Source organism: Trachypithecus francoisi, unplaced genomic scaffold, assembly GCF_009764315.1.
Source record: "Trachypithecus francoisi isolate TF-2019V2 unplaced genomic scaffold, Tfra_2.0 Lachesis_group14, whole genome shotgun sequence".
Classification (NCBI taxonomy): Eukaryota; Metazoa; Chordata; class Mammalia; order Primates; family Cercopithecidae; genus Trachypithecus; species Trachypithecus francoisi.
Genome location: NW_022681459.1, coordinates 19,911,641 through 19,928,774, shown reverse-complemented (window position 1 = coordinate 19,928,774; position 17,134 = coordinate 19,911,641). Strand labels below are relative to the sequence as shown.

At 34.6% G+C, this 17,134-nt stretch overlaps 1 protein-coding gene across 18 annotated transcripts in view; it reads left to right on the top strand.

The window, feature by feature from the left end:
* SYNJ1 (synaptojanin 1) overlaps positions 1 to 17,134 on the top strand; it is a 103,837-nt gene that overhangs the window by 39,485 nt on the left and 47,218 nt on the right. For 8 of the 18 annotated variants that reach the window (XM_033232326.1, XM_033232324.1, XM_033232320.1 and 5 more), the window contains exons 7-13: positions 2,447 to 2,508; positions 3,741 to 3,837; positions 4,891 to 5,060; positions 6,675 to 6,756; positions 9,346 to 9,498; positions 12,189 to 12,354; positions 14,657 to 14,680. In XM_033232326.1, the coding sequence (XP_033088217.1) occupies positions 2,447 to 2,508; positions 3,741 to 3,837; positions 4,891 to 5,060; positions 6,675 to 6,756; positions 9,346 to 9,498; positions 12,189 to 12,354; positions 14,657 to 14,680 (754 nt within the window). The remainder of the gene's footprint in view (positions 1 to 2,446; positions 2,509 to 3,740; positions 3,838 to 4,890; positions 5,061 to 6,674; positions 6,757 to 9,345; positions 9,499 to 12,188; positions 12,355 to 14,656; positions 14,681 to 17,134) is intronic. The other 10 variants (XM_033232321.1, XM_033232335.1, XM_033232339.1 and 7 more) reach the window with 2 other exon arrangements.

The following is a 17,134-nucleotide window of genomic DNA, read 5'->3' as shown; positions in this document are numbered from 1 at the left end:
CCAGTAGCTGGGATTACAGGCATGTGCCACCATGCCCAGCTAATTTTTGTATTTTAGTAGACAGGGTTTCACCATGTTGGTCAGGCTGGTCTCGAACTCCTGACTTCAGATGATCCGCCAGTCTCAAACTCCTGACCTCAGGTGATCCACCTGCCTCGGCCTCCCAAAGTACTGGGATTACAGGTATGAGCCACCACGCCTGGCTGCAACTTTTTTTTAATTGGGTAAAGTTATGGTTATTTAAAGCCTTAACACTTTCTAGAGTGCTACTTTTATCACAACTGGCAACAGCTCTCTTATTGTAAAACTTTTCTTTCAACGTTGAATAATAAAACCTAGTCTAGGAGGCCAAGGTGGGAGGATTACTTGAGACCAGGAGTTCAAGACCATCCTGGGCAACATAGACAGCCAGTTCTACAAAAAAATAAAAATCATCCAGGCATGGTGACATGTGCCTGTAGCCTCAGCTACTCAGCCGGCTGAGGTGGGAGGATCCCTTGAGCCTGGGAGGTTGAGGCTGCAGTGAGCTATGATCGCACCACTGTACTCCAGCTTGGTTGACAGAGTGAGGCCTTGTCTCTAATAACACAAAAACAAAAATCTAATCTAGTCTAGCCAGTGTATTGCTATGAGAGCTGTGATACATAGCTGGATGTATATATGTGTTGGGGAACAGAGTGATGGAAAACAACCACAGGCATTACCTGGAAGATGTGAGAACTGGATTGTTTTCACCTTATGCACAATTGCAGTACTATGCAAAATAAATGTGAATCAGTAAACAAAATGCTAAGTCTTGAACTTGTATAGAGTGATAGGCAATTAATCTGGGATTACTCCAAAGAAAAAGTATCAACTTTTTCTGAGTTTTCTGCAGTCTAAAATGCTTAATGCCCTGGGACATACATCTGTCAAATTTTAAACTTTTATGAAGATTATTAAGTACTATAAAATAAAACACAGATGTGACATTAGGCTAATTGACTTCTTATTTAAAAATTAGAGAATCCCCTGGTTATCAGAACACTCATTAGATTATCTGACTTAGTGCAGTGAGGGATAATGCTCAATGAATAATAATACTGTACTGTTAATTCAGTTTTGGATTTGGATGAGCATATTAGAGTTTATTTTCTGGTTTTACTTGTCAAATTGCATGACTGATTTGACAACCCTCCTTTTAAACCCTCTTTAAAAGCACTTTGGGCGGGGCGTGGTGGCTCATGCCTGTAATCCCAGCACTTTGAGAGGCCAAGGCAGGCAGATCACGAGGTCAAGAGATCGAGCCCATCCTGGCCAACATGGTGAAACCCCATCTTTACTAAAAATACAAAAATTAGCCAGCCATGGTGGCGCATGCCTGTAGTCCCAACTACTTGGGAGGCTGAGGCAGGAGAATCGCTTGAACCCGGGAGGTGGAGGTTGCAGTGAGCCGAGATCGCACCACTGCACTCCAGCCTGGCAATAGAGTGAGACTCTGTCTCAAAAAAAAAAAAAAGCACTTTGTTCACAGGTTAGCAAGAATGAATTTTGGGCAACTTTTTTTTGCCCGCCTCAGTGATCCTTGTTGTGATTGGGCAACCTTCATCCCAAAGTCTCAGAGAGAAATGTGTAAATTGAAGTTCAGAGAAATAAACTGGTCTCACCTATATATTTCTTCTTGGCATGTTGTATCTTTCTTAATTATGCCTCATCTCTCTGCTATTCTCCTATGTAAGAAAAGAAAAATTATAACAATATACAATATGTAGATATTTTCCATCTTGTTTAATTTGCTTAACCCAAAATTTCTGATTCCGCAAAATGTGCAATTACTATAGTTGGGTGATGGCAAGGTTGACTTGGAAAGTCTGCTTTTCCAGGAAGGAATGATATTCTCAATTTGGTGGAACTTTTGGTGAGAGAGAGGTGAATAGAGTATTCAACATAGCAGAAGAAAAAAGCACATAGATATTTGTACTGGTAGGCAGCTTGGAGGAGTAGGAATTTAGGTCAGAGACATAAAATCTCATCTGAATCTCTTTTGGAATTAGTTATGTTGATCTCAGAGAGCAAGTTATTTCACCTGTTGGTATTTCAGTTTTTTTAATTACCCAAATGGTAATACTGTCTGTTACACAGGGCATGTAGTTTGAACTTAAAGTAACATATATGAAAACACCTTTAAAAATAGTTTTCATCAATAAAAATTCCTATCAGTTTACGAATATTTCATAATGAGGTAACTTCTAGTTCTTTTTTTGATGAGGTTGGTTTTTTAAAAATAAAGGTGGGGGGTGGAAATCCCCTGGAACTTTTTTTTTAAAAGCATATCATGAATGAAAATCAGTTATTTGATTAACAACTGTGTGTTCAGCAAAGAAATTGTTAAATATTGTAAGCAGTGATATTTCTTTCATCTGTATGTTGGTTTTTGGTTTGATTAAATATATTTTTCTTGTCTAAGGTGGGATCTCATCGTGTCCGTATGTCAAGGGGATTTGAGGCCAATGCACCTGCTTTTGACAGGTAAGACAATTTTTACATAGTGCTTTAAGTTTTGATATTGCTAAGCAGTGGGACTACTTACATTTACTGATTCATTTCAAACTTTTTTGGCTTTAAATAAAATTCCTTCTGACTCCTAATTTAATTGAAAGACAATGACACCTACTGTTACGACTTCTGGGGGTGGTAGTGCTGGAAGTGTGGGTCTTAATCTCTTGACGTTAAAACTTCCTCTGTGGGCACATTGTCCAGTATAGCAACCACTAGCCACATGTAGCTGCTGGGCACTTGAAATGTGTGACTAGTCTCAGTTGAGATGTGCTGCAAGTATAAAATGCACACTGGATTTCAAAGACTGCCTTAAAAAATAAAAAAGAATGTAAGGTGTCTCGTTAGTAAAATCATGTTTGGTATACTCAGAGTATTGGTTCTACCCTCACATACCAAAATCTGTGCATACTCAAGTCCCACAGTCAGCCCTGTGGAACCCATGCTTATGAAGTCATCATTCATATTCATGGGTTTTGCATGCCAGGAATACTGTAGTTTTGATTCTTGTTTAGTTGAAAAAATCCATATATAAGTGGACTTGCACAGTTCAAACCTGTGTTGTTGAAAGGTTAACTGTAGTTGTTTTATATTGATTACATGTTGAAATGATATTTTAGACATTTTGAGTTTAAGAAAGTATATTTTGTTTCATGTTTATAAATGCACCTTCTTGAAAATTTAACATTATAGGTGTGGTTTGTGTTACATTTCTTTGTGTGGCATTGCTCTACATAGCTTCTGGAATGGTTAGAAGCTGGAAAGAAAAAAAGACTCATATTTGGGGCCCATTTTTCTGAAGACTGGAGCTAGTAAGGAGGTCCCTCTGAATCCTCAACAGAGTATGTGATGTCCTCACATGTGAGCAGCAGCCCTTTGCCATCTGCCCTTACTGCATTTCCAGTCAAGCTTATGGCTGTTGTCTGTCTTGTCTGGTGCCAGCCTCACAGAGTAGGCAGAAGCTGGATGTCTCCACAGCTCCGGCAGGGATGGGAGTCTCAGTACCCATAAGTCACAGAGGAAATTGCATTCATGAGTTTTCATAAATTCAGCTTTGAGACCATGTACAATGATTTTGCACCCAGTTTTCCAATTCTGTGTTTAAAATAATACCATATAAGTTGTATTTAATGATGGATTCTTGTTTATTGAAAAAATTAGGCTTCTTATTTGACATGTGCTTATTTCCTTTCTTTCCTAAATAGGCATTTTAGAACACTTAAGAACTTATATGGTAAACAAATAATAGTAAATTTGCTTGGATCTAAGGAAGGTGAACATATGTTAAGTAAAGCCTTCCAGGTAAGTATGGTCATTTCTTATTTCATTCTGGCCCATGGACACCTAGAATGGTAGTAAAAAATAAAATAATACGGTAATCAGATTCTTCCAGGAAGCAAATTACTTCCAAGAAAAAGGTTGGGTACTTGTTGAAAACTTGAACTCTTTGGGTCTATTAAGAAACAATTTAGGCTAATGTTGCTGAAACTGGGATTCTGAAAAGTTTTCAATGCAAATGACACTGTTTTCTAATCTGCTTTTTTATTTTGTAGAGAAACAGAAAAATACCCTCCTTGCCAAAAGTTTATCTATCACTAGTAGAGAAATAGCAGTTTCCTTCTTCATCTGTTGATTGCTTTGACTGCTTCCTAGAACCATAGTCATTGTTTTTAACCTATGGAATTGTGAATAATGCATTTATATACATGCAACACTATACCTTCTTGCATTGATGAGGGAAAACTTGAGAATTTCATGTCAAAAGGAACCCCCAAATTGCCTGACTTCTAAAGAAAAAATATTTTAATAAGCACTTATTGAATTAATAATGAATTAGTATAAATTATGGTGTTACATATGATTGTAAACTTAAGATAGTTAAAAAACATTTTCTAAAGTTCAATCTCCTAAGTCCAAAAGCATCCTAATTATATAGCTGTTATTTTAATCTGTGAAATATTGTTAATAAACAGATTATACTTTACAGAGTGATTTTCTGGTAAAATTTAAAAATACTTGTATGTATTGAATGAAATTATAAAATATGAATCTTTCAGTCTTTGATAGGCTTTGTCTTAGATAATTTTGAGATTCTATAATAGGTATAAATAGTTATTAAATTTGTGTTGTAAAAATAAAATGCTGGCAATTGGAAACAATTTTTTATTTCCTAAACCAGATGAGAATATTATTTAAGTACCCTGATGTTAATTGTGTCACCTTATCTCTGAGGGATAGTTTGTGAGACTTCAGGGAAAAGATTTATTGCCAGTGTCAATGAAATGTGATGAATATTTAGATGAATATTTGCCTTTTTACTTTCATTTAGATGAATATTTGCCTTTTTACTTTCAGAGTCATTTGAAAGCTTCTGAACATGCTGCTGATATCCAGATGGTGAATTTTGACTATCATCAAATGGTTAAGGGAGGAAAGGCAGAAAAATTACACAGTGTCCTTAAACCTCAAGTCCAGAAGTTTCTAGATTATGGATTTTTTTATTTCAATGGAAGTGAAGTTCAAAGGTTTGACTCCCCTGTTTCTCCCTGTTTCTCTGTTCTTTGAATTGGAACATTGCTATAATTAAAAATTATTCTTAACGTTGAACTCTTACATTTTCTTTTTAAAATTCAAGTTTATAATCAAATAAAATTTCTTTTAAATTTTTTGTTTTATTTTTATTATTTTGAAATAGGACCTCACTTTGTTGCCAGGCTGGTGTGCAGTGGTGCAGTCTCATCTCCCTGCAGCCTCTGCTTTCTGGTTTCAGGAGATCCTCTCACCTCAGCCTCCTGAGTAGCTGGGACTACAGGTGTGTGCCACCAAGCCTGGCTTTTTTTTTTTTTGGTAGAGACGGGGGTCTCCCTGTATTGCCCAGGCTGGGCTCAAACTCCTGGGCTCAAGCGATCCACCTGCCTCAGCCTCCCAAAGTGCTAGGATTACAGGCATGAGCCATCTCACCCATCCTATACTTGATTTTAAACTTGTTTTTCTTTCTTTAGAATTCATCAAATAATAATAAGAGGTTACATTAGTGAGCGCATTTTATGGAGCAGGCAGTGTACTTAAGTCTTAACATGTATCAATAACAATTATAGGGATAGGCTCTATTGTTAGGTCCTTTCCCATCTGCTGCAAGTCTCATAATTAACAAGTGTTAGAACTGGGATTTGTCTGGCTTCATACTTCATGTTATTATATATGAAACTTTTGCTTCTCTTTTAAAACTTATGTTTTAGGCCGGGCGCGGTGGCTCAAGCCTGTAATCCCAGCACTTTGGGAGGCCGAGACGGGCGGATCACAAGGTCAGGAGATCGAGACCATCCTGGCGAACACAGTGAAACCCCGTCTCTACTAAAAATACAAAAAACTAGCCGGGCGAGGTGGCGGGCGCCTGTAGTCCCAGCTACTTGGGAGGCTGAGGCAGGAGAATGGCGGGAACCCGGGAGGCGGAGCTTGCAGTGAGCTGAGATCCGGCCACTGCACTCCAGCCTGGGCGACAGAGCAAGACTCCGCCTAAAAAAAAAAAAAAAAAAAACTTATGTTTTAATATTTCTTGATGCCAGTAAAGACTATTAAATGCAAATAGAAGTGAAAGACATTGTTTACTGTCTGCTTTAGTATAATTTAAATTTCAGTTTTTGTATGTGAAATAGAGGAGAAAAGTAAATGTTAAAAGAGTTCAGAATATAGGTTAAGGGAAACTTGAGTGCAGAAAGCTCAAATTTTTAATTTTTCAATTTGTATTTTCTTTAGCATCAATGCTGTAGACACAGTAATTAGAGATAACAGATCTTAGGTTTAAAAAAAAATTTGTTCCATAAATATTTTTCTTTTATGTGCAAAGAACTGTAAGAGCATAAACCTGAATGTGTATTTAGTTTCTAATTGTTGGCCTAATTAAAAGTAAGTGTGTGATAATGTAATGAAGAATATGTGACAAAATGTTAACAGTTGTCAAATTTAAATGGTGGGTATATGGATGTTCACAGTATAATTTTTTTTTCTATATTTGAATACTGTAATAGTAAAAAGTTGGAAGGGAAGGTGGGTGCTACATTTTAATTACCTCAATTATTTGCTGTTTGTTTTAGCTTTATTTTTGTTCCAAACTAGATATTTAACTTTATTGATTACAGATGCCAGAGTGGTACAGTTCGAACAAACTGCTTGGATTGTCTTGATAGAACAAATAGTGTGCAGGCATTTCTTGGCTTAGAGGTAAAAAAATGAATTAAAATGTATGAGCCTTGTATCATCTGCCTCTTTAAGTGCTTTTGTAATACTTAGGTTTCTTATTACTTTTCAGAAAATATATATAATGTTATGCTTCATTTTGTACTTCTAGTCTCTGTCTCTTTTTTGGCCAAACTTTGTTTTGATTTAAATATTTCCTTTACCTGATCTTCATATTCTCTTTAGGTAGCTGTCTATCTACTTCTGTTGTTCCTTATTCTCCCTTTTAAAATCTCTGTTTATAGTATTTCAACAATTTTTTCCCTGTCTTTTTGGAGGAAATATATACGTGTGTGTGTGGGTGTATGTGTGTATTTGGCCTTTTATTCTCTGTGTTATCTTTTAACAATCTATTTTAGGATAAGAAGGGTCTATTTTCACATGTACAATTATGTAGGACTGTATTTTTGACAATTTGTAACCCAATCCAGTTCGTTGGGTGTTTTCAAATTAGTAGTTATAAAAAACAGGACCAGATGAAAATGCCAGTTAGTGAGAATGAAAATGAATGTGATTCAACTTCTGTGATAAGGTTGCTGTTTGCAACTTTTTTTTTTTTCTTTACTACTTATCCATCAGATTCAGCCTAATATAAACACAGTCTCAACTATTTGACAAACTGTTTAGCAATGCTGAACTTTCTAAGTCTTCCCTGTTCTGCAAGTTAGGATTATAAGGCTGTGGCTAAACTTGATTTAGTTCCATCAGAACTTAACATAGTTCTCAAATGCTATAAAAAAAAAAAAAAACAGCAATAGGAAGTTACATGTTCTTATTTCCTCTAGTTAATGATCTTAAATTTGACCTGAATATTGGTTAATTAGTTACTTTGCAGCTGAGGTTCTTTATCTCAAAAATGAAAGTATAGTGTATAAAATTCTCTATTATAGAATATATTTTTCATGTAACTAAAGAAATTTTACTGTTTGGATTTTTTCAAATGTTTTTGAGGTTTATTTGTAATTTATTTAGAAAATTTGACAGAAACAAGAAAATGAAAGCAAGCATGTTGGTCATTTAGATAAGAGTTTATCTTATCTTGGCTTGGATTTGTTTCAAGTTCTGGTTTTAAGTGGTTGAATAAATGTACATGGATTCTGATAATAAGCTTATTGAAAGACTTGGATCTCTTCATCAAAATTATAACAGATGTTAGTTTTCAGGATCTGACTTAGCTGATTCTCCACTGTTGATAGTTAGGAATTAGAAAACTCCCTAGGATAGCAAACGGTCGACAGTTTACAAAGTTTGCCACTAAGATAGACAAAACCCAACTAGTAGAGAAGTAAGATCAGTTTTGCCCAGTTCCTTGAAGAGAGAAAGATTTAAATGATAAAGGAGGCCCTGGAGCTTATTTTGTTTTATTCTCCATGCTAGCAAAGAACAGCTCTAGGTAATTAAATGAACCCAGTTTAAGGTTTTAAAAAAATATTATTTTAGCTTTTGGTTCTCTATAATTATGGATAATCACCATACTTACATGATAAAATAAAACATAAATTGGAAAGAGTTAAGTGAAAATGCAAGGCATAGAATATGACTAGATTCCAGATAAACAGATTGGATAAAGATTGAACATTGACTCTAGGCTAGAATTCATACATACAAAGATCAGTAACTTTTTGGAACCCTTATTGTTTTTTTTTTTTTTTTTTTTTTTTGAGACGGAGTCTTGCTCTGTCGCCCAGGCTGGAGTGCAGTGACCGGATCTCAGCTCACTGCCAGCTCCGCCTCCTGGGTTTACGCCATTCTCCTGCCTCAGCCTCCCGTGTAGCTGGGACTACAGGCGCCAGCCACCTCACCCGGCTAGTTTTTCTTCGTATTTTTAGTAGAGACGGGGTTTCACCACATTAGCCAGGATGGTCTCGATCTCCTGACCTCGTGATCCGCCCGTCTCGGCCTCCCAAAGTGCTGGGATTACAGGCTTGAGCCACCGCGCCCGGCCGGGACACTTACTGTTATATGTGATAGGGACTTGTGGAAGCTGAGAGGTCCTTGAATTTCTTGCATGCTATTCCCCCCAGTTCTTACTTATATATATTACCAATGAGGATTTTATGCATAAAAAGCTGTCATGACTTTATTCAGAGGTTTTACTTATTTTCTTTATTTTGTGACAATTTAAGAGCAACTCCTTTTTTTTCCATATTTTTTTTAACCTACCTTAATTACTTAAACTTACAAAGCCAAATCCAAAAATTAAAGAGACCTAGTTATTTAGGTAAACTAAGTAAACATTTTTCTCAGTTCTAATGCAGACTGTTGATGGATGAATTTTTTTAGGTGGGCAAGGTAAACAACTCTGATTTATAGGGATACTTTAATAAGATAAATTTTGTCATTTAACCAGAAAGAAGTCCTTATCAATACTTGTAGTTTTCATTGATATAGTATTTGTTTTAAAAATTGAAATGATGGGAAATAACTCAGCCTAGTAAACTGTTATGTTTTCAGAATCTAGTCCCGAATAGTGCTATAACGATAAATTTTTGGTTTGATTCTGGTAGTTCTTAAAAGCCATATTACAATTAATATATTAATGTACTTATAAAAATTTCTCTTTTGCTGTTTTAGATGCTAGCTAAACAGTTGGAAGCTCTTGGTTTAGCTGAAAAGCCTCAGTTGGTGACTCGCTTTCAAGAAGTTTTTCGGTCAATGTGGTCCGTGAATGGTGATTCAATCAGTAAGATATATGCAGGAACTGGAGCTCTTGAAGGGAAAGCGAAGGTAGATCTAGATCTATCTTAACATTACAGAATATCCTCTTTTTCCTCTCTTCATAAAGCTTTTAAATGGCCTTTTAAAATTAATAGATGGTTTAAATTAATAGATGTGTCTTAGAATTCTGTTTAATGTGCTTTTATGCCTTCTTTGATACTTCCTTTCACAGTGGATACTAGTGAATAAATGGAAGATAGATATTTCCCTAAGTTTGGGAAGTATGTATATATGACGTATCTAGTCATTTAGTGACAATCCACTAAGATGATATATATTGCTCTTTTTTTTTCATGATTTTCCCTTGTATATCTGTTTTACTTGTTGTATTGTTTGATTACAAATATGATTTTTAAAACCATAGACCTCTTCATAAAGGGTTCTCTCTTATTTGGCTTTGTGTTCCCTTCACTTGACACAGTGCGTACTGTTAATAGATGTGTGATATATGCCACTGGGACAAATAAGTCAATCAGCAGTTTATGCAGTGCTTACTATGAACCCAACATTAGGGCATAATTGATCTTTACTTATCTTACCTTGGGAAGGTGGCTATCAAGATGTGCCAACAACATGTGAGATATGGGCCAGGTGTGGTGGCTCACACCTATAATCCCAGCACTTTGGGAGGCTGAGGCAGGTGGATCATTTGAGGCCAGGAGTTCTAGACTAGCCTGGCCAACATAGTGAAACCCCAACTCTACTGAAAATGCAAAATACTAGCTGGGCGTGGTGATGCACACCTGAAATCCCAGCTCCTCAGGAGTTTTGAGGCATGAGAATCCTAGGAGGTGGAGGTTTCAGTGAGCCAAGATCACTTCACTGCACTCCATCCAGCCTGTGTGACAGAGTGAGACTCTGTTCCGAAAAAAAAGAACGGACTTAATTATAATTGTCTGTTTCATCATTACTTTTTATTTCCTGACAGTATCTACACACTACTTTCTTCTCAAGTATTTGACCTTTATTGAGGGAGTTTAGAACAATACTTGAGATAATTTTCATTATTTTTTATTCTTAAATATTGTTTAACTTTTTAAGGATCCTGGCCTCACTTGAATTTATCAACTTTCTAATTCTCCACAATTCCTCAAATTATTTCAAGAATAGAAATGAGAACATTTATCACTTTTATAGTTCTCGTTCAGTTTCTTCCATATAGCAGCTGAAATTCTTTAAAGACCATTCATGATCTCCAAGTCTTCTTTTAATTTCCAAGTCTTCCTCTTCTGTGTCTCATAATACGCCATGCCTCTGCCCAGAGATATTGACCTTACCTGCAAAGTTTCTTTTGTTCAACTCATAGAAATAATTTGTATTGACTTTTACAAATATTTACTTCTTAAGTGGTCCCTATTTTTGTAAACATGAAATTGTTAAACTTTGATTTATTCCTTTTAAATAAAGAACATAATTCTTGCTATTAAAAGCTGATTCTCAAACTGTTGCTTAAAATATTCTTTTATATTCTTCTACCTTTTTATTTCTGCAGTGACTACAATGTATGTACTACAATGTATGTACAGAGGTTACATATATTTTCAGTGATCTTTTATCTTTAACATATACAGATATAAACTTTTATACATTAAATATGCTAGTCTGAATTGAACTAAAATCTAACATCTGAACTGCTCTTTCTTTTCCTTTCTCTGGGTTCCTTTTGATTAATTGCCTGATAATGTGAATGGTGAGTGTCTTTTCAAATAATGTCATTTGTATATGTTATTATATAGAAGGAAATAACATTTAATGCCAAACATTAATTGCTTATTAAATATAGTAGCATTCATTTAACGGCATTGAAGAAAACTGGTTCTTCATTTAGTGGCATTTAAGAAACTTGGCTCTTTATTCTAAAAAGAAGCCTAGAGTTACTGTTACTTCTTTAAAGAGTAAAAATTACATATTGCAAACTAAAGTTACTTCCTAAAAGTTGCAAGTTTTTTGTTTTGACAGTCATCAAAATCTGTAAGATCAAAATAAATCCTTATGGTAACTGATATGCCTAAGTAAAATATATATTCATTAAAAGTTATAATCAACTCTCACTATAGGAATAAGTTTCTTATTTTATGATGTATTTTTGCATAGGCAATAAAATGACTCAGAATATACAAACTGTAGTTTACATGTAATATTCTTTTGTGAACTGTACTTGTAAATTTCTTTTGAGACTAGACCTTCATTCTTAGGTTTAGTTTTAATTTTAACTAATGTAAGCTATTTGGGAGTAATTTCCATTTTCTTTTTCTACTACCAAAGCAATTTGAAGTTTTTCTAGGGGCTGTTAAGCTCAGTGTATCTTCTTTTATCTCCCATTTCTCCTTACCCAAGTTTTATCCCCAAGTTTACAAATTATCTTGTAAGAAGGAATTGTCTTGTTTTAAATAAGTTCACTTCAGTTTATTTCCTTTGTAATAAGCAATTTTAAACATTTATTGCTCTAGATGTCATTACTGGATGAGGTTGTAGCACTGGGCTTTTTCATTTCTTTGTGCAGAGCTTTAATCCAAAAGAAGAAAGGAAACAGTGACATGTTGGAGGCATTTTAATTGTCATGACTATATATTCAAAATAGAACGATTAGCTCCTTTTTCATATTCAAATCTTATAAAACATTTAAAATTTCAAAATACCTACTGAGTAAAATCAGTAATATTTAAAATGAAAATCTACACTCCTTTCTTTCTCAACAGGCTGGAAAGTTAAAAGATGGTGCTCGGTCTGTTACCCGGACAATTCAGAATAACTTCTTTGACAGCTCCAAGCAAGAGGCCATTGATGTTTTGCTGTTGGGAAATACTCTGAATAGTGATTTAGCTGACAAAGCTCGAGCACTTTTAACTACTGGAAGTTTACGTGGTATGTACACTTTATATTTTATTTGTTATTTACATTCCTAAAAGTCCAAGAGGTAAATTTAAACTTATTTACACAAACAATTTTTAGTTGGTTAAAATAGTTTTCGAAGGGATTTCTATAAAGGTAATTTTTAAAAATTACATTCTCCAAAGGAAGTTTGTCTGTTTTAAAATGTTTGTATAATCAGTGGTATTACTAAGCTGTAAACTGAGGCCCATGCATGGTTTCTTCTATAGATTATGACTGAGAGGGTAAATAATTAAGCATTGTTAACTTTGTACAAGGCAATATTTCATAGAATATTCACCTGGTACTTTTAATAGAGCATTTAATAACCTAATTTTGCAGAAAAATGCTTTACTGGAAAAACTAATGCCTATATTGGTTATTTTTTAAATCACTACCCCAAAAGTTTCTGTAACTTGGTCTTAACTTTTAATTGCTATTGTTCGAATAAGCATTAAATCATATTAATAACTTAAAGTAGTGCTAATTATTGGGCACTAACTGCTATTACCAATTTTAATATTTGAAATAAATATATGGCCTTCAGAATTGGTTTTCACCTTTCATTGTGTCTTTTATTAAAAAAAAGCTTCTCCTATCAGTGAGCACATAAAAGTAGCATGATGGGAAAACTTAGCATTCATTGTAGAACTTAATAGATTAGACGTGCTTTTTTTTTCTCTAAAATGTATTGAGGTATAATTGACAAAATAATTTTTTTTCCATTTTAACTTTTTAGCACTCTGAAAAACAAATTTTTTTTCTGTTAGCCCTAAACCAAACTTGTTAATGTTTCCTGTTCAAGTGGGAGAAAATTGTTTCTGCATCAAGTAATGTATTCTTGGGTAATTACTTGGTTAAATAGGTTATGGATTCTTTCAGAATTCTGCATGGTGCCTAAAGGTAGTTAATTACAGACAGCCCCACAGGGACCTATAAGTGGGCTGGGGAACTTGGACCTACTAAAACTCCAAAAAGTATCTGAGCTTAGCTACTACTTTCAACTTCAGGCTTTCTTCCTGGCTTCTAAAAGTAGAGACTTGACTGATTTGTGTTTTGTCACCTCTTTCCACCTGTGCCTGCATTGATGTGGAGGCATTAATAAGCAACAATTGAAAGTAAGTGGTTGAAGGAAAGAAGAGGAGAAGCAAGGGACTTATGTAATCCCAAAACTTCAGCATTAGTGTTTTTAGTTGCCTGCACATTTTACTATAAGTAAAATAATACCTTTTAAAAAAGTACAGTCAGTTCTGCTGTAATGCTTGTTCTGAGAATGGGAATTTGTTCCACTGTGATATATTAGGGAACTGTTTGAGCATAAGGCTAATTTTGCATGAGCTTATGAGTGATTTTGCTGGCAAGCAACACTAGGTAAATGCAGAAAAGTGCACCCAGCAGAACTAAGATGGCTAGAAATATATATAACATATAAAACACACATACACATATGCACATACACCTCAAACATCTTCCCCTGCCTCAGTTCACTACGTGTGTTATGAGCCATACCTATTCACATCTGTTCTTTCAACGTTTCATCTAATTTCAGATATCCCTTTTACCATTATTCACATTACAAGCTGCACTCTGTCTAATGCCCATTTCTACAAGCCAACTTCATTCAAGACGAAGTGCCTTATTAATGGTTATATTCATGTATTTCATAACCATTTAACGTGTAATGTCTTGCTACTATTTTTATGAGGTTCCTGTCTTTTTTGGTGTGTCACTGTTGAAGTTTTTGAATGTGGTACCCGTTACCCATTCTTCCCATGAGCCCTGTGGTTGTGGGAATTTGCAAAATTTGCATAGCATGGTGATGTTTTTAGAATGTGTTTTTCTTGTTATAGCTGAAGTGATTGTACTTATCAACTGCTAAGTCCCAGAAAGAATACTAAAAGTTGTATATTAGGACAGTATCTTCCATATCTTCAACATCCTCCATCTTCTTAGGTTTTCATATTTATATTCATAATATTCTCATACATGTACACATGCATGTATAACATAGACACAGGAGCAGCCAGAAGAGCAGGCCTAGGGGCTTCTGATGGTGAAATGGTGGACATCACTGAGTCACTGTAGAATTTTTCTTAGGTGCAGAAGGTTTGTATCCATCATTGTCGTTTATTTGTAACCTTTGGTGTTCTATAGCTATCAGAAAAAATAAAGTCATCAAATTGACTTAAAATAAAAAAGTGCGGTCTTCTCAAAATGTTTTGTCACTGTACTCTCCATTTTAATTGTAACTTGTTTTTACTAATGATTCTTTGTTTTCTTCTTGATGCATCCATAGTTTCTGAACAGACATTACAGTCAGGTACAGTATAGAAAATCAATCTATAAATAAAAGCAATTTTTTCTTATTTTTTTTCTGAAGTTGATATTGTAAACAAATAAAGCCATATAATTGGAAGCTTTCTCATTTTGCCATCAGATTCTAACAGGATAAATTGATATCTTGTTTTAATCTGAGAAAAGAATTTCAAGCTTGAGAAAATTAAGTACTTCATTTTGAAGAAAATGTGCAATGCTCTTTGTCTTCCTGTAGCAATTGCTTAATTCCAGTTGAAGATAATTCAGCTAGTTTTAATTTCACTTTACATTTCATTGAACAAACATTATTAGTGTTATGCCTTACTCTTAACAGGCTGATGGAAAAAAATCCAGAAGTAACTACGTTGAATTAATTTCTGAGTGCCATCTGTGATATTTATGACTACTCAACAGAGTTTCTCACACATAATATTTAAGAAGGCATTGTTGCATTTCCTTATTGTGAATGAAATAGTTTTGAAACTATAGACATGCACTAAAATATGATCTGAAATCTCTTAATTTTAAAAAGTGCCGAGATTTCTAACAAAGAATAGTTAAGTGTGTAAGACCTAAAGATTATTTTTTATTTTTCTTGCCTATTTATTCCTAGGAATCTCATGTCTTCATTCTCTGGGCAAGGTTTATGATCTTGTCTTTAAACATGAATCTGTGGCAAAAGGAATGAAAGCTTAACTCTTGCCAGAAATTTAGTTGAAAAGGATTTGCTATCCTTTAAGAATTGTTTGGCTTAGTTATTGTTCTGAATGTTTTGAGAAGCTGTTGATTATTTTCTTGAGAAGGATAGAGGAAGGGAGCACCTGGATATATTTTTAACTTATATAATGAACACCATTTTCTGAAATGGTATGGTATTTAGGGATGGACATCTGTTGTTTGAGCATAGACCTGTTTCTTCCTTAAAATTTTTTATTTTATTTTTTTGACTCACTGTTTCTTTAAGCACATTAAGGTGCCACCAGTAAAGAGTAAAATAGGACTATTTTTTACCTTTTTGTTTCATTTAAAAACTGACTGACTTTATTAGTTCATACAGTGAGACAGCACATTTTTGTTCACACAGTTCATTGTCTTGCTGAATATTTTAAGCCATGTAATTATTATAGAAGCTGTGTGTTGATATAGAATAGATTGTAGAAGCTATGTTTGCATTGGTAACAACAAGTAGTGACTTCAATTTTAAAAAGCAATGATAAACCGTAATCATAGAGAATTATTTTTATCTAGGTACAGTCAGCTTTGAATTAACCATACTAACAGGCCAGACAAGTAATCTGCTTTCATTACCACCCAGACACCTCTATACAAGCTGTCAAAGCAAACAGCTAGATGGTGAGCAATCTGCATATCTGCCCCTGGAAACAATGGTGATATACTTATCTAAATCAGCAGTTCCACAGGTCAAAATTATCTTTACAAGAATACTAAGATGTTACTTGCATTTTTCTCTGTCATTTCCTCATCAGACTGCTATATCTTGGTATCATAATATCATAATAAAATGAGATCATGTGGTAAAAGGTGAAAATAGTTTTGATGTCCTTTTCCTGTTACCAGTTAGCTACCAATTAAGTACAGATTCTGTTTCTAGGTTGAGGTGCTTTTAACGTTCTATGCTGAGAATTTAACCAAGATAGAATGTGGTTTAGAAAGGGAAAAAAGATGGGTTGTAGACAAAAAGAAAAAAAAAAAGAGATTGAGGATTCAAAATGTATTGAACATTCATTCATTTAACAATTATTTATTAAGCACTTACTGTGTACCAGGTAGTCTTTTAGTTACTAAGAGTATTGTCATAAAGAAAACAGACTAACGTGTCTGCCCTCATGGATTTTCCATTCTCATGAGGGAAGAAAGTTACAGGATAAATAAATAAAATACATAGTTTATAAATGTGATAAATGTGATAGAGAAAAATAAAGCAGGGAGGGGATAATGGAAAGTTAAGGGCAGAGTGCATAAAGTGGTCAGAGAAGGCCTCACTGGAAAGTAAAAACTTGAAGGATGTACAGGAAGAGTGTTGCAGGCTGTGGGCACAGCCAGTGCAAAGGCCCTGTGGTAGAAGCAGACCTCGTATGTTTTTGAAACAGAAGGAAGGCCCGTGCAGAGTGCACCAGGGAGAGTGGAAGATGAGGGTAGAAAAACAAAGTAAATTGTTTAGGGACTTGTGTTTAAGCACTTTGGCTTCCACTCTGAGTGAGATGGGAAGCATTTAGTAGTGATTTCATTTTCAGAAATATCATCTTGCATTTTTGTCAAGGAACCATTATTCATCAAGCTGCCTGTCAGTAGCTACAATCTTAAATGTAAATATTCTTAAATGGTTTTGTTTGGAGAAAAATAAAATTTATATTTTTACCAGACTGTTAATGAAAGATGTAGAAAGTTAATTGCTATCTTCCTAAAAATATATGATTCTTAGGATTTGTATATTAAT